Here is a 21,599-nt window from a genome sequence, read left to right as displayed (position 1 = left end):
AAAAAAAAAAAAAGGAAGAGGTAGGTAGTCTTGCCGTTAAATTACTAATTTTATTCTCCATTTCCCCTACCTTGATGTGAGAAAATGAAGGTCTTTCAGCCAACAAAGAAACAAAAACCATAAAAACAAATACAAAGAAAAATAAAACAATAACAAAAAAACTCTTAGGAACAGAGCCCAGGCCCTGAGTTCAAGACCCAGGACTGGCGCAACACACACACACACACACACACACACACACACACACACACACACACACACTCATTATCCTGAAACTCAGATTTAACTAGATGTCCTATATGTCCATCTGGTGACATTCCCATAATATCCTTACCCTTTTGGGGTAGCGGCTAGGATTTTAAGAAGGGGACATTGGATGAAGGACCCCTGGGAAGGCAAGAGGTCTTGTTGCAACAATTACTTGGTAAGGCAGAGGTTGTCAAAGAGGCACAGGACACAGAGGGCCTTTAATCAATGTCTGTGCACCACAGCTTTGGTGAGTCTCTTCCTAAGAAGATGTCAAGGGATAACAGATACATGAGGCTGTCGGCCTGGCTCCTTCCAATGCTCCCTGCAGTGTGAGAAGCCTCCCTACCTGGATCTCCCTTTGTCAGAACCCACACAGGTGCCACTCACAATGTCCCACAGGAAGTTGGTCAGCCAGTAGGTGGTGGGGCTCACTCCACTGACAAACTGCAGGTGCTTAGCTTTAGTCACTCTCTCTTGGATCAAGTAGAGGACAAAGCTGGCCGGGACGAAGGACATGGCGAAAATCACACAGATGGCAACCACAGCATCCACAGAAGTGGTCAACCTGCAACAGGACCAGAGACACAGCGAGGGAGAAATGAAGAGGGAAGCACAGAAACCAGGGAGGCTACACATCAGGCTCTGGGCCATTCTCAGCCACCTGAGGACCCTCCCTTGAAGCGTGACAGTGCACTGAGTTGTCTGAACCAATCGAGGCCAAGGTGAAGTGGGTATTGTTTATTGGTTTTCTGTTTCAGGAGGAAATTTCTAGAGAAACTTTCTTTTAAAATAACAACAGGGGCTGGGAAGGTGGCTCAGTGGTAGAGTGTTTGCCTTGCATGCATGAGGCCCTGGGTTCGATTCCTTAGTACTACATAAGCAGAAAAAGCCAGAAGTGGTACTGTGGCTCAAGTGGTAGAGCGCTAGCCTTGAGAGCTGAGGGACAGCTCCCAGGCCCAGAGTTCTAGCCCTATGACCACCACCACCACCACCAACAACAACAAAACAACAACAAAAAACCCAACAACTATATTTTCTGCTGGTTACTGGTGACTCATGCCTGTAATCCCAGCTATTCAGGAGGTTGAGCTCCAAGGATCTCTGTTTAAAGCCAGCCACTCAGGAAAGTTTGTGAAACTTTTATCTTCACTTAACCACTTCCCCAAAAGTCATAAGTGGAGCTGTGGCTCAAGTGGTAGACCATTAGCCTTGAGCACAAAAGCTCAAGGACAATGCCCAAGCCCTGAGTTCAAGCCCCAGGACTGGCACGTGCGCGTGCGCGCGCACACACACACACACACACACACACACACTATATTTTCTAATTATTTGTGATAGTATATAGAGAGATCTTATACTAAGCTCCTGTTAGGTTTAGTAATTTTCTTTTGTCAGAAAGAATTGTTACCTTGTTTAGTCACATTTTGGGGAAGTGTTCACAATATAAAACTTATGTGAAAAAGGGAACAGGCCAGTCTTACAGGAGCAGGGTTCCAGATACCCTTCCTGGACCAAAGAGAAGGCATCTGGCTTGTGGGGTAGTGAGGGCTGAAGCCAGCCTGATCTTCAGGACATAGGACTGGACACAGAGCAGGAGGGGGTGGGGCAGGGAAGCACCTCTGTACTGAAGGAGCACTTTGAGCTCCACAGAGTCACCATCTGGGGTAGTCACGCTCTCATGACACTCTAGAAAGCCTCGTCCTCATATAGAACAAGCAGAGAACCACAAGTGTGTTTCTAGGAAATGTCCTAAACTATGAAGGGCTACTGATACTAAGTTCTTAAAACGCTATTATATACATTTCCTTTAGTGAACATACTATTAAAAAATTTCAATTCTGTGTGTGTGTGTGTGTGTGTGTGTGTATGTGTGATACCAATAATGGGATCTTGAAGTTCGGGCTTTGTACTCTTGTTTGGCTTGAGGGCTCTTGCTCAGGGCTGACATTCTACCACTTGAGCCATGCCTCTAGTCCAGCTTGCTTTTTGAAAATAGTTAATTGAAAGTGGAAACTCATGGACTTTTCTTCCTAGGATGGCTTTGAACCCTGATCCTTAGCTCTCAGCCTCCTGAGTAGCTAGGATTATAGACATGAGCCTCTAGTACCCAAGATTTCTTGAAGCTGTCCTGTAAGAGCCTGAACACAAAGATCTGAACACTCAGAAGCAGGACCGCGTGAGAGAAAATATCTGAATCTAGAACACAAGAGTAAACCTAGAATCTTCTGCAGCCCAGAAGATAAAGATTTCTGGATTCTTCCCAGTCCCTAGCAATCATAGGGGAATCTTTGTGTCAACTTCAGGACCAAATTGTTACCTAGAGCGCAACAGAAACAGCATAAAATATGTTTACTTTCCAAATCCATGTGATCTCAGCAGAATGGCCATACCGTTTGCACACATAGCATTTGAAAGTGTTCTATTCATGTGTGTCTGATCTAATAATGTGGCCATTGAACCCAGCACTGCAGGGTAGTGAAAATTCTTTCTCATTTCCAAAAGTGGGAGGAAGGGGGAAGGGATAAGGGGGCAGGGCAGGAAGCGGTGGGGAGGGGCGGGGCTTACACAGTGATCTCTGAGAGCTGCTCCTTGGTCAAGTTCAGGGGCTGGCTGATGACCGTGATCCCATGATCCTCTGGGTTTCTGCCCTTGGGCAGGCTGGCCCGGAGGATGGCATTGTGGGCCACGTTCAGAAAGCTTACTAGAGCATGCCAACCTTTGTTGTTAAACCACACCTAGAGAGAGGACAGAGATGGGCTAGGTTAGGCTGTGTTACAACTTGACCTGGAGAAGAACTTTGATGACAGCTGTTTAAAGAAAAAAAAATCTAACAACAAGAAAAAGAATGTGGGAAGGAGGAAAAACATGGCAGCTGGGAGGGATTCCTGTCTGGACTGCTGCTGCTGCAGAAGCAGCAGCAGCAGCAGCAGCAGCAGCAGCAGCAGCAGCAAGGATGGAATTTAATGAAGCTGGGAACACAAGAATAACCAGATGTGCCAGGCCCTAGTGGCTCACACCTGTAATCCTAGCTACTCATGAGGTTGAGATTTGAGGATCATAGTTCAAAGCCATCCTGGGCAGGAAAACCCATGAGACTCATATGGCCAATAAAATACTCCCCCAAATCTGGAAGTGGGACTGTGGTTCAAGCAGCAGAGCTCTAGCCTTGACCAAAAGAAGCTCAGGGACAGTGCCCACACCCTGAGTTCAAATCCCAAGACAGGCACATAAAACAAACAAAATCCCCAAACAAAACCCAGATGGCATGAGGGCAGATCATACTTATCAAGTACCTTAATGTTGTCTTGAGTTTCAAGGTATTTAAGGAATTCAGGTATTTCTTTAGAGGCCTCTCTGGTGATAGAGCCCTAGAAAGCCAAAGAAGCAAATGAGAGAGTCCCCCTCCCCCTTCTATAGTACTCATGACAATTTCTATTTCATAATAAGGAAGTTAAAAATCCCATTCAAATGCACAGCCTGTATACATACCCCGCTCACATTCATGATCTGGCCAAGGTCTCTTAAAAAACTAACAAGTGCTTCTCCAGTAATGGGGATGGCTGGGAGTTTTCCTCCAATGGATATTCCTCCATACCTACCGGGCAACAAGAAATCCTCAGGTCAGTGCCACAAATTCATGTTTACCTGTGTTGCTTTCTCCTTCTTTCTTTCTTTCTCTCTCTCTTTCTTACTCTCTTTCTCTCTCCTTCCTTCCTTTCTTCCTTTCCTTCTTTGTTTTTTGGTCAGACTTAGGGCTTGAACACTGGGCCTCAGCACTGTCCCTGAGCTCTTCAGCTCAAGGCTAGAATTCTACCACTTGAAACATAGTGCCATTTCAGGTTTTTTCTGTGTATGCTGTACTGAGGAATTGAACCCAGGGCTTCATGCATGCTAGGTAATCACTACCACGAAGCCACATTCTCAGCCCAGGGTATAATTTTTTTTTTCAGGTTATAACTTTTTATAAGAATAGTTTCTATGGGGCTGGGAAGGTGGTTCAGTGGTAGAGTGCTTGCCTTGCATGCATGAGGCCCTGGGTTCAATTCCTCAGCACCACATAAGCAAAAAGAAAAAAGCCGGAGTGGCGCTGTGGCTCAAGTGGTAGAGCACTAGCCTTGAGCTGAAGAGCTGAGGGACAGTGCCCAGGCCCAGAGTTCAGGCCCCACGACCAGATCCAAAAAAAAAAAAAAAAAAAAGAATAGTTTCTATGCCCAGCCCTGGTGGCTCATGCTTGCAATCCTAGCTACTCAGGAGGCTGAGATCTGAGGATCTCAGTTCAAATCCAGCCCAGGCAGGAAAGGCTGTGAGACTCTTATCTCCAATTAACCACGGGAAAAGTGGAAGTGGTGCTGTGGCTCAACAGGGGGTAGGGGGCGGGGGTAGGGGAGAGGGAGGAGGGGAGATAAATATATATATATATACATATATATATATGTATATATATATATATGTATATGTATATATATTTTTACCTCTGTTCATTGACCCAGAATTTGCTCTTTAAGCTGAAAGAAAGAAAAAAAATCATGCAATAAAAACCACACATATGGCAGGATTAACTCTCCTTCTTAAATAGTCATTGGGGTGTTTCAGTCTTCAGGGATATTTTTGCATTTCCAGAAACTCAAGCAATGTGGAAGTGGCCCACCAGGGAGGACAAGTATGAATCCACACTGGGAGAAAGAAGTGACGGCTTCCATGATCAGATTTTCCCATCCTCTCCTGCATGCCCAGCTTTCTGACTACTCTGTGGTCAGGTCACATGCCAAACCCATGTATGAAAACAGCAACCACCATGCCAGCTCTCCCCCTTTTACCATGGGCAAAAGAGACTCTAACAATGCCCTGCAGACTGGAGGAAGTGCTGACTTGCTTCTCAGCCTGAAGTGAAGACATCAGCTTTCAGACAAGGAGAGATAAGATGACATGATGGAAGAAGGGCAGCAAAGAAACCTATACCACAATTCAAGTCATCTTGGGTTAGTATTGTCAAGGATCATCAAGCAAGCAAGCAAGCAAATAAAATAAATAAATGTAATATTCTGTATTTCAGATTAGAATGGGGCAAAGTTTAGAGTGGATGCTGTTTGTTGCTCTGTGCTTTCTGCTTGCATTTTGGGGCTTGGAGGGACTCTTGTTTTGCTAATGCTACAGCATGTAGTATATTCTAATCCTCTCAGTCTGTTCATCCTTTCTTCATGGATCTGGTAGGGGAAGCAACTGAAATACTGTTAAAATTATACAGAATGTTTCATGGTTAAAGCCTGAGAGCAATATAGGGGCTGGATCCCATTTCTGGAGGGATTCTTTTGGTGGAATGCTTTTCACCTGGCTGCTTGCTCTTCTGATAGAGGCTGCTGAAGGTCTTCCATCTCAGAGCATAGAGAACTAGTTATGAAAGAGTTCATGGCCACTTCAAAGGTAGTGGTAACAGGGGATAATGTACAGTTCTAGTATGATGATGCAGCTGCCCAACCAGCTCTCTCCACACCCCCCCCCCCAACCATCTAGTTGTCTTCTTGTCTTGCTTTTTATTTTCCTTCTTGCTTATCCTTTTTCTCCTCTGCCTGCTCTCCTTTATTTCCCCACCAAACTCTATCTCTCTTTCTTAACTGGTTAAAATATAGGGATGTATTATTGAATAAATCCTATGCTTAAAAAATCATATAGTAATTTGTATTATATATGTGTGTATGCTTGTGTATATATGTGTGTGTGTGTGTGTTGTTTGGGCTTGAGTTCAGGGCCTAGGCACTGTCCCTGAGCTTTTGAATTCAAGGCTGGCTCTCTACCACTTGAGCCACAGCTCCACTTGTGGCTTTTATGGTGTTTAATTGGAGATAGGAGTCTCACAGACTTTCTTGCCTGGCCTGGCTTTCAACCATAACCCTCAGATCTCAGCCTTCTGGGTAGCTAGGATTCCAGGCATAAGCCATCAGTGCCCAGATATTTTTAGTAAACTGTTAATAGTGCTTGGGTTAACTGGGTACCAGTGGCTCAAGCTTATCACTGTAGCTACTTAGAAGGCTGAGATCTGAAGGATCATAGTCCAAGGCCAGGCCCTGGGAAGAAAAATTCACTAGACCTCATCTCTAAAATAACTAGCAAAGAAATCAGAGACAGATATGTAGCTCAAATGGTAGAATGCCAGCCTAGTAAGCACGAAGCCCTAAATTCAGATCTCTCAGTACAACAATAACAACAAAAATAGTGCCCAGGTTAAACTTTGACAATTTGCCCTAAACATGGAAACAAACAAACAAACAAAAACCCAAAATGAAGTTGCATTTTACTTGTATATACCTTACCTTGCTTTTTCTGTTAGATGAGACCCTCACAATTGAAAAAAGGAAACACTCTACTGCCCTGCTCATAGATAAACTGTCAAGAGTAGATTAACTCCTGTCCCTAACCTATGTGTTCAGGGGGCCGGGATGAGATGTATCAAAGGATCTTCTCTTACCTGCTTCTTATGAGAGCGGGGTACGTCTTTACCAAGTAGTCAGAAATGTTCCTGTTAGTCAGGTCTTGTAGGATTTCAGTGCTGGGCTGTGTTCTCTGAGCAAGGAGACATGCACATTATTTTGGAATATGAGACTGTACAGAAGCTGCTTGCTGTTCATTTCCAAAAACAATTTATGGACTCAGAAGCTGGATGATGCTAAGCAAAGAATCAACAAGTTCCCACATCCATGACACGACGCTCATCTGTGGTCCCTCTTTTTCTGTCTACTCCATGGATGACACAGAATGGCTAACTCCAAATTACATCTCAACCCATCTGTGTCTCTTCAGTGCCGAATTTGCCACCCTGGTTCAAGTCATCACTCATCTCACCTAGGCCTCTATGGAAACTTCCATACGGCCTCCTGAATGCCACCATTGATCCGCCACATTCCAGACTCCACCCAGCTACAGACTGAGCTTTGAAACTGTAAATCAGCCACCTTGCTTGCCTGTAAACTCTAAGATCAAATCTGATATCATTGCCAAAGCTTACCAGAAGCCCTGCCTCTGTGTCTGAGATCACCTGCTGCCCACCCCACACTCCTAGAAGTGAAAAGTGAATTATCCAAAAGGTTTTGGGGAATTCACAAGTTGGGCCACCAGGTGGCACTATCACCTTATAGCTAGGAACACTCAGCATTGAGTTTCTTGTGTTAACCATTTTCATAGATCAAAAATGCATAGCTGATAGACTCTGGTGGCTTACACCTGTAACCCTAGCTATACAGGAGGCTGAAATCGGAGGATCATGGTTCAAAGCCAGCCTGGGCAGGAAACGGTGAGACTTAATCACCAAAATGCTGGAAGTAGAGCTGTGGCTCAAAGTGGTAGAGTGCTAACCTTAAGCAAAAGAGCTCAGGGACAGTGCCCAGGCCTGAGTTCAAGCCCCATGGCCTAAATAAATGAATAAATAAATATATAGACACATGAATAAGACAGAAAGAAAGACAGAAAGACAGACAGAAAGAAAGAAAGAAAGAAAGAAAGAAAGAAAGAAAGAAAGAAAGAAAGGAAGGAAGAAAGAAAGAAAGAAAGAAAGAAAGAAAGAAAGAAAGAAAGAAAGAAAGAAAGAAGCATCTATTCTGCCAGGGTGCCTTGTGGAGGTAGCTGAGGGGACTGCAGTACCATGAAACCATGGCCATCTCTATATTCTCTTCTTCCTTATCTGCTTTCTCTCTCCCTTCCCTGTCCCAAAGTCTCCTATCCACTGCAGCTCTTTCCTGTTCCTGCCCAGGTCAGATGGATGGTTGCTGTTGTCTCCCTTAATCCCCACGCTCTTGTGGAAGAAGCATTTACACACAAACAGAGATTGAGAAACCTTGCTGACTTAGCCCTGGGAACTTGTCAATGGCCAGTGTAGACCAGGAACCTACCTGTCTCCTCTAGGCCACACTGCCACCTGCTGGCCACACTGTCACCTGCTTGTCACCCTGACAATGGCACCCAGAGGGACCTGCCTAATTCCCTGGCTAGAATCTAGGCTGGAACAAGTGCTGCTGTCTGGCATGATTTGTGCTAAATTGTTTTCTAAAATTCTGTGAGGAAAAAAAAAAACAATTCCACATGTACTGGCAGTTGGGGCCACCTCAGGACCCACCACCACTGAAAGCACAATTAGAGCAGGAAGGGACCATGGAGACCACCGCATCCCATGGAGATCACCGCATCTGCCATCTTGCTTTCCAGATGAGGAATTCACCACATTGCTCTCAGCACTGTGCCCTCTACTCTTATTCCCAGTGGAATGGCAGAGTCCTTCAGTGAGGGAGGGAGTGGATGTGGGGTGTGTGTGTGTGTGTGTGTGTGTGTGTGTGTGTGTGTGTGCATGCTATTTTCTTCCAGAGGCACGAATGATCGTGAGAAGTAGAGGCAGGAAGGAAAAACTGGTTTGCCTTTTCTAGAACTTCTTCTTGTTAAATTGCTATCCTGGGACCATAGACCAACCCTACTGAAGGTGAGTTTCTAAGTTAGAAAGGCAGCCTGGGAGTTAAGATTCATCTAAGGGCACAGTCACCATGTAGCAAGGCTTGGCCTGCTCTCCCCACCCCAGGGGAGACCTTCATGTGCAGCTTACGGCTGCCACCACAGCTACCTGATTCAAACCAGATGGAAGCCAGGCTTCCTCTCAGAGAGTAGAGAACGGGAACAAGCTGGTGGCCTCCTTCCTTCCCTTGGGATCGCCACCTGCTGTGGTGGAGTCATACTTCATAGGGAGACTGTATTGCCTGAGATTGATAATAACATATGTCTTTAGAGTATTAAAACAATTGGCAGGAGAAGGTTAACATTCCGTCATATAGAAATTGAGTTGCCTTATATCTGTTCTTTCTGCTGTCACTGTTAGAAAAGGGCCTTTTTTTTTTTTTTCTGGGTGGCTGCAACAATGAAGATGGTAGCCCAGCCTCCTTTGATGCTAGGTCTGTTCAGTGACAGGTAAGGGAAGGTTCTGGAAATCTTTCTTGCACACTTAGTCTTCTCTCTCTCTCTCTCTTTCTTTTTTCTCCATCCCTCCTTCACTCCCGCTGTCTAGAACACAGATTTTGCCCCCCAGGCGGATGAGCTGGAGGACTGTTTAGCACAACTGAGGACATGATGGACCATGGGCAGGAACTTGAACATGGGAGAGGAACAAGCCACTGCTAGCATAAGGTTGTCATTGCTTGAGTTGAATCTGATCCTAAATAATTCATTACCCACATTATTTCACAAAATCCTCCTAATAATACTATGAAATTAGCACTTATCCCCAACCTCTTCTAGGTAAAGAGATAAAGGTTCAGAGAGATCAAGGAGGCAGCATGGCCTCTCTGACACCTAGGCCTACACCCTTCCACCACAGCGGAACACACAGCGTCCTTGGGAATTGTTCATTCACTGACAAGTCAGGAGAGCAGGTGTCCCAAGTCAGCTGAGAGGCTGTTTCAACCAGAGACAATGTGAATCTTCTCTACCCTGTCTAAAATCCCTCACAAAAGGTCTAGAGTGCAAAAGATGCACTGCTGGCTGTGTGTGTGTAAGGGCATTTGAAGGTATATCATAGCATTATTTATGGTAGAGAAAAAAAAGAAAACTCAAATGACTAACAAAGGGAGATTAGTTAAATAGCTTAAATGAAATCCAAATGCTGGAATGGCACATTGGTACTAAAAATTATGTAAATGTATAGTTATTGGCTTAGTTGTATATTTATGATACGTTACTAGGTGAAGATACCAGAGTTAAGACAATATTTTGGAGCTGGGTATTGGTGGCTCACACCTATAATTCTAGCGACTCAAGAAGCTGTGATCTGAGGATTGAAGTTCAAAGTCAGTCCAGGCAGGAAAGACCATGAGACTCTTATCTCTAATTAACTACTAAAAATTCAGAAGCTGTGCTGTGGCTTAAGTGGTAGAGTGCTATCCTTGGTTAAAAAAACCTAAGGGACACCATCCAGGCCTTAAGTTCAAGCCTTAGTACTGACACGTATACACATATACAGAGAGACAATATTTCAACTGTAATTCTGTTCATGTGAATAAACCACAACTATTATTGATGGTTCTTTCTTTCTTTCTTTTTTTTTTTGGGGGGGGGGTCCGGTCATGGGGCCTGAACTCTGGGCCTGGGCTCTGTCCCTCAGCTCTTCAGCTCAAGGCCAACGCTCTACCACTTGAGCCACAGTGCCACTTCCAGCTTTTTTCTTTATGTAATGCTGAGGAATCAAACCCAGGGCCTCAGGCATGCAAGGCAAGTGCTCTACCACTGAGCCACCTTCCTAGCCCCTATTTCTTTCTTTCTTTCTTTTTTCTTTTTTGTCGGTTATGGGGCTTGAACTCTGGGCCTGGGCACTGTCCCTGCGCTCTTCAGCTCAAGGTGAGCGCTCTACCGCTTGAGCCACAGCGCCACTTCCAGTTTTCTAGTAGTTTATTGGAAATAAGAGTCTCCTGGACTTTCCTGCCCGGGCTGGCTTTGAACCTGGATCCTCAGATCTCAGCTTCCTGAGTAGCTAGGATTACAGGCGTGAGCCACCTGCACCCGGCTTGATGGTTATTTTTCTAAGTGATGATTTGTTTCCAAGAGATGATTTTTTTTCCTCCAGACTTCTCTATGTTTACTAATTTTTCCATAATGAGCATATATGATTTGTACAAGCTCTTAAGGTATTAGTTTTTTGCTTATCTTGGGGGTTTGAACTCAGGACCTGAGTGTTGTCCCTGAGCTTTTTTCACTCAAGGATGGCGCTCTACCACTTGGGCCATAGCTACACTTCCAGCTGTTGTTTTTTCTGGTTAGTTGGCAATAAAAGTCTCACAGACTTTTTACTGCCCATGATCCTCATACCTCAACTTCCTGAGTAGCTAGGATTATAGGTGTGAGTCACTGGTGCCTGGCTTCAATCTCTTAAATATTAAAAAACTTTTCCTTTCAAGATTAACTAGGATGCATTTGATTAAAAAAGAAGTTTTAGGGGTGGGGAGCTGGGAATGTGGCTCAGTGGTAGAGTGCTTGCCTAGCATACATGAAGCCTTGGGTTCCATGCCTCAGTACCACATACACAGAAAAAGCTAGAAGTGGTGCTGTGGCTCAAGTGGTGGAGCTAGACTTGAGCAAAAGAAGCTCAGGAATAGTGCCCAGGCCCTGAGTTCAAGCCCCAAGACTGGTGAAAAGGGAGGAGGAGGATGAGAAGGAGTGGGGGGAGGGGGAGGAAGCTTTTGTTCTGGGTGACTGAGTTGTTCTGGGTGATTGAGGGCGCAGTGTCTGGCCCCTTGCACGTCTGAACTACAGGCTCAGGAGATGACACACAGGCCCCAGCCCCAGGCCCTGGTTTTGGAGGGGGCAGCGGTACCTGGGGGGGAGGGAGCCCGCCGGCTCCCTCGGGGCACTCGGGCAGCATGGTGAGCTTCTCCCTGGTGCTGCATCTGCAGGAGGGTGAGGGGTTGGCTGTCGTCCATTTCTGCTTCTGGAACAGGTGGGTGAGGTTTGGAGACACAGAGAGAGTCTTCCAGGGTGTGGAGTTGCCGCACGGGTACTCCCTCATGGAAAAACGAGAGAATATTCCACAGTCAGTTCCAAAGGTGATGTTTAAAAAATCTCCAGAGAGGAAAGGTGACCAGCCCCTCCTCCCCAGAGCCCTGAATTGTTAGATGGTTCTTGTGGAGTTTCTGCTGGAGAAATAGCAAGACCAGGATTCTCTTGACTGACAAGGTATGAAACTTGGAAATAATTATCTCTTTTAATTAATTAATTAATTAATTGTGTGTGCTGGTCCTGGGGCTTGAACTCAGTGTCTGAGCAATGTTGCTGAGCTTCTTTTGCTCAAGGCTAGAGCTCTACCACCTGAGGTACAACTCCACTTCTGTTTTATTTTACTTTATGTTTTTTAATTGTAAATAAAAGGCTCACAGACTTTCTTGCTCAGGTTAGCTTTAATCTTGATCCTCAAATCTCAGCCTCCTGAGTAGCTAGGATTATAGGCATGAGCCACCAGTTGCCTGGCTTTCTTAGTTTTTTGTTTTGTTTTGTTTTGTTTTGCAGGGAGGAGCTCAAAAAATCTCTAGCTGTTAAGAGATGAAACAAATACAGGATCAATGTGAAATCAGTCTAGCTTTGAAGAAAAAAAAGGTTAGTTGAGAGATGACTGTGAAATTATATTGAACCCACTAGGTGCTGGTGGCTCATGCCTGTAATCCTGTAGAAGTAACTAAGGTCCAGTTACACAGTAGCAGAGATTCCTACTTCCTTTTATCCTCATTTGAAAGCCTTTCACATGGGTTGTGAGGAATCGTATGTGAGCTCCATAGAGAACACCTAAGTTAAGCCCAACAGACCTGTCCAATGATATCAGTATTATTTATAGGTACTGAAGGAGTAGCTGGGTCAATGCTGGTCAGAGATAAGGAAGTGATCCAATTAATATACAGCAGGATAGGGGGCTGGGAATGTGGCTTAGTGGTAGAGTGCTTGCCTAGCATTTATGAGGCCCTGGGTTTGATTCTTTGGTATCACATAAACAACAACAAAATATATACATATATACATTTATGTGTGTATACATACACATGTGTATATGTATATGCCCGTGTGCATGTATATATGCATACATGTATATGTGTATATGTATACACATATGTGTACACACACACACACACACACACACACACACACACACACATAAACATGCATGCAACAGGATGGAGAGGTCTCTTCCAGTCCCGCCAGCCTGGACCCCAGCTCTGGCATCTCCCAGGGGTATTGTTGGTGTTAAGGCAGAGGGACTTACGGGAGCCATTCTTCCTTCAAGCAGCGGTTGCCAAAGCCTGGCTTGTTTAGGAGAACGTCTGCCAGTTCTGCAAGGCGCTCGCTGCCCGGCTCATCCATGCTGCGCAGAGGGAGAGAAGCAGAGGGTGGGATGGTCGTAGGACTGAGATGAAACCCTACCAGCAGGCATGAATGAACTGGAGACCATCAGTGCTGCCTTAGGATGGTTGCAGGTCTCCTGGGAGTAGCGTAGGCTTCCCTCTCCCCCAGACTTCTGATGGCAGATCATATGCACCCCAGTGAGATGGAGCTTTGCCCCACTTTCTTAAGCTTCACACCCTCTTTCCCTTTTCCCCTTCCGCTTGGTGGCTCCTTTCTAAGTAGTGACTGGGACATTACCTTCCCTCCTTGAGGGCAGCCCAGGGCCCCTGCCAAGAAGCGTTTGGTCCAGGAGTCCCACCCCAGGCAGGATGCTGGCAAACTTGGGAGAGTCTGCGCACCTGAAGAATGTGTACTGCTTCCCATACATCCAGGGGTGAAGGGTCAAAGCAGGAAATTCCCCAAAAGGAGGCACGATGATGGACAACATCAGAGCCAGAAACACAAACGTGGCAGGGAGCACGATCTGAGGAGGAGGAGGAGCGTGGAAACGCGGGCGGTGGTGTGAGTGATGGCAAGCAGGCACACCTGGGTGTACACACACACACACACACACACACACACACACACACACACACACACACACACACATACGCTCACTGTCTTGAGCTGCTTCTTATCTGATTGCTTCTAATGGGAACGCCAGCCTTCTGGGGCTGGAAAGCAAACAGAATATTCCTGGAGCCATTGAAGAATGTAGTCATGGCTGGGAAGTTGGCTCTGTGGTAGAGTGCTTGCCTCGCATGCATGAGGCCCTGGGTTCAACTCCTCGGCACCACGTAAGCAGAAAAAAGCCAGAAGTGGTGCTGTGGCTCAAGTGGTAGAGTGATCACTTTGAGCTGATAGAGCTGAGGGACAGCACCCAGGCCCAGAGTTCAGGCCCCACAATTGACAAAAAAAAAAAAAAAAGAATGTAGTCATGCTCAGCCAAGGTTAAAAGGAAGTTAGTTCAAAGAGCAAACACCTGCTTGTTATTCTTGGAATATTTCTTTCTTTTTTTTTTTTCTGGATGAATAAAACACCCAAGAAATTTAAAAACAAAAAAAGAACAACGGAAGGTCATTGCCCAAACAACTGAAAATATAACTTGACCCTTTAGTGTAAAAAAATGAAAGCATTATGAAATTGGCTCTTGCTAAGTGATGTCCAATACTAAACAAGGGTTTGCATTGTCAAGAACCGAGGAGGAAGGAAAGCAGGGCGGATCTGGAAGGCACTGGGCTGTGCCTGAGCACAAGTGCTTGGATGTTCAGGAGAGGGCGTAGCCAGCCCTGGCCAATGTAGTACCTGGGCCAGGAAGTCCTTGTAGCTGCGGAGCGTGTGGTGGAATCGCTTGACCAGCAGAGCCTGCACGTGCTGGAAGACTAGCCGGGTGCCCGTGTTGAGTGGGGGACTGGAGTCCTCTGGCTCCGGAGGAGAAGTCTGGCCCTCAGAGGGGGCAGCCTGCCCAGGGGAGCAGGTGTGGGGAGGCTGCCCCCCTTTCTTGTTGGAACCCAAATAGGGGTGTCGGAGAGTGGTGGGTTCCTTTTTCTGCTGAGTGCCACCTGTTTGGGGAGATTAAACAATAATTGGGAAAGGCACACAGGGAATGTGATTTTTTCTATTTCCTATAGAGCTGTAACAAAATGCCACATATATAGGTTAATTGTGTGTGTGTGTGTGTGTGTGTGTGTGTGTGTGTATTGTTGGTCATGGGGCCTGAACTCTGGGCCTGAGCACTGTCCCTCAGCTCTTCAGCTCAAGGCTAGCTCTCTACCACTTGAGTCACAGCGCCACTTCTGATTTTCTGGTGGTTAATTGGAGATAAGAGTCTCACGGACTTTCCTGCCCAGGCTGGCTTTGAACCGTGATCCTCAGATCTCAGTCTCTTGAGTAGCTAAGATTACAGGCGTGAGCCACCAGCGCCTGGAACATATTTGCATTCTGTTCTTCATTCATGTAAATCTTTGGCTTTGGATAAGCTGAAAGCATTCAATGTCTATTTACAAAGCTCCAAAGGAAACCTGGGTCCTGTGGTGAATGACTTCTATCCTTTCCAGAAGATTCCTTCTCCTCATCTCACCCCATTCCCATTAGGCCGGGATAGCTGCCTCTTTTGGCCACCAGTGGGCTGGAGCCCATGCAGGCTGTTTTGGTAGTTCTATGCATAGGTGACAGATGCCTGGAGTGACTTGAAGCCAGAGGAAACCCATCTTATTTTACCCCGGAGGGAGAAAACAATGTGTCTAGTGAGAAACTCTCTGAGGCACCACAGCAGGCCAGAGGAGGCAGCCTGGGGGTGTTGTCAGGCTGCAGGGAATAATTGCTACACATAATTGTGTGGAGGAGAAGGGAGAGAGTGGCCCAGCAGGGGGCTGATGCCTTTTGTTCTGTCAGAAGGGGCTTGTGCTATGGCAGATGCGTTGCCCCTCGCTTCCATTTCTCCATCCTCCTCTTCTGCAGTGATGTCCATCACACTCATTGCTTTGTGAGGAAGGAGCCAAGGTAGACAGAAGTAGTAGAGAGAAGAGAGACTCTCAGAATCCATAGGAATGTCGGTCCCTCCAGTTTCAAAGGCCATAGGCTCCTAAATGAGTGTTCCGAATGGTTTTTATCTTAATCTCAAAGGAGCCAGGCCACTCCAGCTGGCTTCTGGGTTGTATTAACTGTCACTGTTATCTCTGAGGATGATGGGCTGTCACTCATACAGACAGGAATGGATCAGAGGCCTGCTGGAGATGAGGGCGGTGATGAGCAAGAGACTAGAAATCCGGGATGAGAGTTTAGGTAGAAAGCTACACATCCAACCTGGATATAAATCCTGATTCATCTAGAAGGTTCCTATCTAGACTGCATTTCTCATTCCTTTGTCATCCGAAGGCACATGGCCTGTCATTTGAAGTTAGGATACTCCCAAGGACTTATCTGGGTTTTGTTACTTTTGCCTTAGATTTTCAAGCTAGAGCTTGGAGCCGAGGAGCGGGACCAGCCACTGCCCCCATATCGTACCGGCAAATAGAGATCCCGCATCAGAGTCCTCCGTGACCTTCAGAAAAATCTGTTGAGAAATACACAAGGGGGCATTTGGTGCAGACATTTCCACAGTCTAAACAAAACAAAACCTAAACCTGATTCTGTTTTGTGGGCTATTGCTTCATCAGGAGAAAATACATTAGGACTCTTGATGGAAGAAGCTAGTCTTGTATAAATATAAAAACTGAAGTCTACAATGACCCCAGGTGGGTAACATATGCATGCAAGGAGAAAGGATGTAAGCCAATAATGAAGGGAGTTGCTTTGCTTAGGTGGGGAATGAGGGCTTTTCTTGCTTGCTTGCTTGCTTTTTGCTGTCGTTGTTTGTGGGTCTTGAACTCAGGGCTTGATTGCTCTTTTTTTTCAAGGCTAGCGCTCTACCACTAGGAGTCACAGCACCACTTCCGGTTTTCTGATGGCTTATTGGAGATAAGAGTCTCATGGACTTCCCTGCCCAGGCTGGCTTTGAACCTCGATCCTCACATCTCAGCCTCCTGAGTAGCTAGGAGTGAGCCACTGGCACCTGGGGAGGCCTTTTCTTTTCTAAACTTGATCTAGTGTGAGACTTTGACAAAGGAAACCCTTCTCCTTTACCCCCCTCTCCCCTTTTTTTGGGCATTGGACAGAAACCAGCCGGCATGTCTACTTTACCTCTTCCAGGGGAGTGTCAGAAATTCCAAAACTGCTGAGCCCCAAGTCAGCCAGCGTCTCCTCTAGCTCTCTGAAAAGGCTGGCATACGCTCTCTGCTTGAAATTCTTATTAGGCAGAAGGAAGATAAGTTCTTGACCAATGCATTCCACCAGCTTGGCTTCTGGAACATGGTGCCGAACCAAGTCCTTCAGCTCATTTACATCCCCTGGGAAAAGGAAAGAGAATGGTGCTCATTGGATGTTCTAGAACTGGGAAGACTGTGATAGCCCAGGACTCCTGGTCTCTTCTTCCTCCTCCTTGGGGGAAAGGGGTATGTGTCTGTCACTCACCAGGAATCCAGAGGATTGCTGCTCATCAAGTCTATTTTGGGCTAACGGCACTATGGCGGAAGCAAAAGCCCTCCCTAGGGGCTCTCTGCACAATGGGGTCCTTGTGCTGTTGTTATGCTTCTACCCTGGCTTCCTCATCTGTCTTCACTTCCTAACTGTTTAAGAAAGTTAATCCAAGATGGGAAGGTGGCTTAGGTAGAGTGTTTGCCTTGCATGCATGAAGCCCTGAGTTCAATTCCTCAGTACCACATACACAGAAAAAGCCGGAAGTGGCGCTGTGGCTCTGGTGGTAGAGCCTTAAGCAAAAGAAGCTTAGGGACAGTGCTCAGGTCCTGAGTTCAAGCCCTAGGCACACAGGGAAGTATTGGCTGCTGTGACCATGAGCATCAGCTCAGGGAAGAAAGTTCTTTGCCACTGTGCTTGTTCTCATTCACTAAGCCCTCAATAGTTAAGTTGGGTGCTGGTGGCTCATACCTGTAATTTTAGCTACTCAGGAGGATGAGATCTGAGGATCATGGCTTGAAGCCAGCCCAAAGAAGGAAAGTATGAGACTCATAGCTCCAATGAACCAGCAAAAAGCTGGAAGTGGAAGTGTGGCTCAAGTGGTAGAGCACTAGACCAGCCTTGAGTAAAAAAGCTAAAGGACAGTACCCAGCCCCTAGTTCAAGGCTCCCCTGACCTAAAATTTAAAAAAAAAATGAGTTAAGCCAAAGTTGATTTCCTTTTCCTGGTCTGGCCCAAACAAGCTATAGGGAAGTTCTCCAAAGGACATACCTGACAAGCAGGGGTCTCTTTCCTAGCACATGCGCATGCCTAGTCTCACTTACACCCAGTTAGCTCCTAGGAACTGCAGAAGGAGGCTGAGACCGCGGACTGGGGGTGGGGAAGAACAAGAGGCATATAGCATGGAGACTGGGCTCCCACAACCAGAACAGATTTGAAGCACAAGCATGTATTACTTTAACATTAAAAACCCAATTTTAATAACCTTAAGGCAAATATTTGAAGGCAGAGTTTGCTGTGTGTTATCTTGAGAGATAGGTCAGAGGGGAACTCATGTTCTGAAAACTCAGAACGTGAATTTTTTGGAAGCTGGTTTTTTTTTGTTGTTGTTGTTTGTTTGTTTTTGTTTGTTTTTGTTGGCCATGGAGCTTGAACTCTGGGCCTGGGCGCTGTCCCTCAGCTCTTCAGCACTAAGCAAGCGCTCTACCACTTGAGCCACGGCGCTGCTTCCTGTTTTCTGGTGGTTAATTGGAGCCAAGAGCCTCACAGACTTTCCTGCCTGGGCTGCCTTTGAACCGAGATCCTCAGATCTCAGCTTCCTGAGTAGCTAGGATTACAGGTGTGAGCCTCTAGAGCCTGGCTAGAAGCTTTTTTTTTTTTTTTTTTTTAATATTATTTTAGAGTCAGCAGCACCCCCTAGATTCTTTACTTCTTTAAAAAAAAAATGGACTCAGGTGGAAAAATTTCTTGCTTTCAGCCAAGGTCCTTCTACTTAGCCGGCTGGAAGGCTTGTTGTGTGGCGAATTAGACTGGATTGTCTTTCATTATGAATGACTTCATCCAGCCTGGGAGATTCTTGTAGGCCCAGCTTTGCCCCATTAGGTCTGTAGGGGCTGTGTTAATTGTTCTCCGAGGAAGGAAATGGAATCAAAGTCATTGGATTCCCGGAAGTGTGTCTTAGATGTGTGTCTTAGATGTGTGTCAGCCTTTGAGAAGTAGCCAGTCTGTGAGTGTGGGAGGAGCATGTGTAAGGGAGGGAAAAGCCAGTCAGAGAGTTCAGCAGGGCTCAAAGTGATCTCTCCTTTCTTAGAGGGTAGATTCACTGCAGGTCCCACTACTCATGGCATATTTGTTCTACACAAAGAAGGTTTTTTTGTTTTTTTTTAAATTTCTTTAATTGCCTTGCTAAGCGCCAGTGGCACATGCCAGTAATCCTAGCTATTCAGGAGACTGAGATCCAAGGATCGTTGTTTGAAGCCAGCCCTAGCAGGAAAGTCCTTGAGAAGTAGAGCTATGGCTCAAAGTGGTAGAACGCTAGCCTTGAGCAAAAGAGCTCAGGGATTGTGCCCACGACTGACACACGCACACAAAATTCCATAAAATTCCACAAAATCCCACCTGAGAAGGTGGCTCAATGGTAGAGCGCTTGCCTTGCATGCATGAGGCCCTGAGTTCGATTCCTCAGCACCATGTAAGCAGAAAAAGTCGGAAGTAGAGCTGTGGCTCAAGTGGTAGAGCGCTGGCCTTGAGCTGAAGAGCTGAGGGACAGTGCCCAGGCCCAGAGTTCAGGCACCATGACTGACCAAAAAAAAAAAAAAATCCCTAAAGAATTAAAGCTACAGTTTTTGGTAGTAAAGTGCTTACCCATAAAGTACCACAAAGAATAAGAAGAAAAGGAGAAGGAGAAGAAAGAAAAGCAATAAAGAAAACCATATTGAACCAAGACTACAAAAACCCCTGTCATCCCAGCCAAGCAGGCTGTTTCCAACTTCATTTGGGTAGACTAATTAAACTAATTAAATATGTTAGTATTATTTTAAAAATACAAAAATTTCTGGGCACTGATGAGGTATGCCTGTAATCTTAGCAACTCAGGAGGCTGAGATCTGAGGATTGTAGTTCAAAGCCAGCCTGGCAGGAAAGTCTGGAAGTGGAGCTGTGGCTCAAGTGGTACAGCACTAGTATTGAGCCGAAAAAGCTCAGGGATGGGGCCTAGGCCCTGAGTTTAAGCCCTAATACTAACATAAGAAAGAAAGAAAGAGAGAGGGGCGGGGAAAGGAAGAAAGGAAGGAACGAAGGAAGGAAGGAATGAAGGATGGAAGGAAGGAAAAGAAGGAAGAAAGAAAGACCAAGATTCTTAGGAGGAATCTTCAGAAAGCTGGGTAAGGCCCAGAGCAAGGCACAAACATTCTCTGGAACCTGGAATGCTGCTTTCTGCTCTTCACAAGTTCTGTTAGTATACAGGGAAGAGGTATGGCACAGGGCAGTGAATACTAATGAAACTCTGGACATTCCCTTTCAAGCTTTCAGCATAAAACATATATAGTATCTTGAATTGCCAGGTTTTTCTTAGTAAGCTATTTAGGTTTAGGTGGGAAAAACTGTGGCAAATAGAAAATCAATTGTTTTCTTTGATGAGCAGATATTTTGTCTCCTTTAGCACTAACTTTAGTTTTGCTTCTACTTGACATTGTAGGGTGTGTGGTATTCTATCTGCAGAGATTCCCCATGATAGCCATGAGGTTGGGCATTAGCAGAAAATGCAGAGTTGTTAGCAAACTTTCTGGATTCCTAGGCTCAGATCCTACCCATGAGCCCTCACTTACACAGTGATAGCTTCTTTACTGCATCTCCTTGGAGATGGGGGTGCACCTGTGAGTCAGTGCACCCCAGTTCAAGGGAGAAGCATTAGAAAGCTGGGAAAACTACAGGGAGGGATGGAGGAGTGTGACATTACATTAGACCTGCTGTCCACCCAAGCGTTCTCAGATGCTCCAAAAATGCACTGTTAAAGACTTGTGTGTCCCAGTCATTCCACCAGAGGGCGCGTGGCACACCTTTAGGAGAGACTGTCTCCAGATAGGCATGTTCCCTGGGGACTGGAAGATCCCAGGAACCTAGCCCTAACTTGGATGAGGGCACCGAATGAACAGACTGGACCCTGCAACCGAAGGGATGGGGCCCTTATAAGCATGACTTCGAAATCCCTTTGGGAATGGAGGAAGAAGAGAAAGTAGCTCGAAGAAGAAATGCACACTTGTATGACCTCCAGCCTGAGATGTACACCAAGAGTTCGCTTTGTTCTAATACAAGGCATCCCAACAAGACGTGCCCAGATGTTGCTGGGCTGGAATGAGGTATGGCCTGCGCCAGCCCTTACCGTCCAAGACTTGTTCTTCAGTGATCTCATCCACTCGAGCTGGACACCTGGAGAAGCCCTTCGACGCACAGCTGCAGGTTCCCTACAACAGATGGATGGGAATGGCTGGCTAGATGGGTATCATTTGCGAGAGAGGATGGGAGGGAACAAATAAGAGTGAGCTAGGGAAGGGCTAGTCCAAAAAGAACTGTACTCTTTACCTGCCTGATGGAACTGTAGCCCCTCTGTACATCACCTTTACAACAACAATACTTTTTTTAAAAGATGCATCTATCAATGACAGCATCTCTGCCATGCCAACTGCCCCCGCCCTCTGCTTTTGTTTATTTCTCACTGCCAACTGCGGTCCACACATTTTTGTTTCTGCGCTATTTAATCTGTTCATTGATCTGCATATTTGGAGGGCGTCGACTCTTGATTTTATCTTGGAGCATGTGTGAGTCAGACAGAGAATGAGAACCTCAAAGCCTCCCTTTGGGTTGTCCCTCATCAAGTGATGGCTCTGGGTGGGCTGGCAGGGGGCGGGGCATTGTGTTTTTCCCTTTCCTGGGTGCACACTGGGCTGAGA

The 21,599-nt window shown here is 46.1% G+C and overlaps 1 protein-coding gene across 1 annotated transcript in view; it reads right to left on the bottom strand.

Annotated features, from left to right (window-relative positions):
* Positions 1-21,599, bottom strand: part of Abca4 (ATP binding cassette subfamily A member 4) — a 127,959-nt gene that overhangs the window by 21,837 nt on the left and 84,523 nt on the right. Inside the window, exons 24-36 of the mRNA XM_042683963.1 lie at positions 21,032-21,113; positions 16,819-17,024; positions 16,144-16,192; positions 14,443-14,699; positions 13,497-13,621; positions 13,019-13,117; positions 11,585-11,771; positions 6,713-6,807; positions 4,722-4,754; positions 3,739-3,844; positions 3,543-3,617; positions 2,815-2,984; positions 637-814 (exon numbers count right to left, since the gene is read on the bottom strand). Of these exons, the coding sequence (XP_042539897.1) occupies positions 637-814; positions 2,815-2,984; positions 3,543-3,617; positions 3,739-3,844; positions 4,722-4,754; positions 6,713-6,807; positions 11,585-11,771; positions 13,019-13,117; positions 13,497-13,621; positions 14,443-14,699; positions 16,144-16,192; positions 16,819-17,024; positions 21,032-21,113 (1,662 nt within the window). The remainder of the gene's footprint in view (positions 1-636; positions 815-2,814; positions 2,985-3,542; positions 3,618-3,738; positions 3,845-4,721; positions 4,755-6,712; positions 6,808-11,584; positions 11,772-13,018; positions 13,118-13,496; positions 13,622-14,442; positions 14,700-16,143; positions 16,193-16,818; positions 17,025-21,031; positions 21,114-21,599) is intronic.

Source organism: Dipodomys spectabilis, unplaced genomic scaffold (assembly GCF_019054845.1).
Source record: "Dipodomys spectabilis isolate Male_0828 unplaced genomic scaffold, ASM1905484v1 ptg000002l, whole genome shotgun sequence".
NCBI classification, from domain to species: Eukaryota; Metazoa; Chordata; class Mammalia; order Rodentia; family Heteromyidae; genus Dipodomys; species Dipodomys spectabilis.
This window is presented reverse-complemented; position numbering and strand designations above follow the sequence as displayed.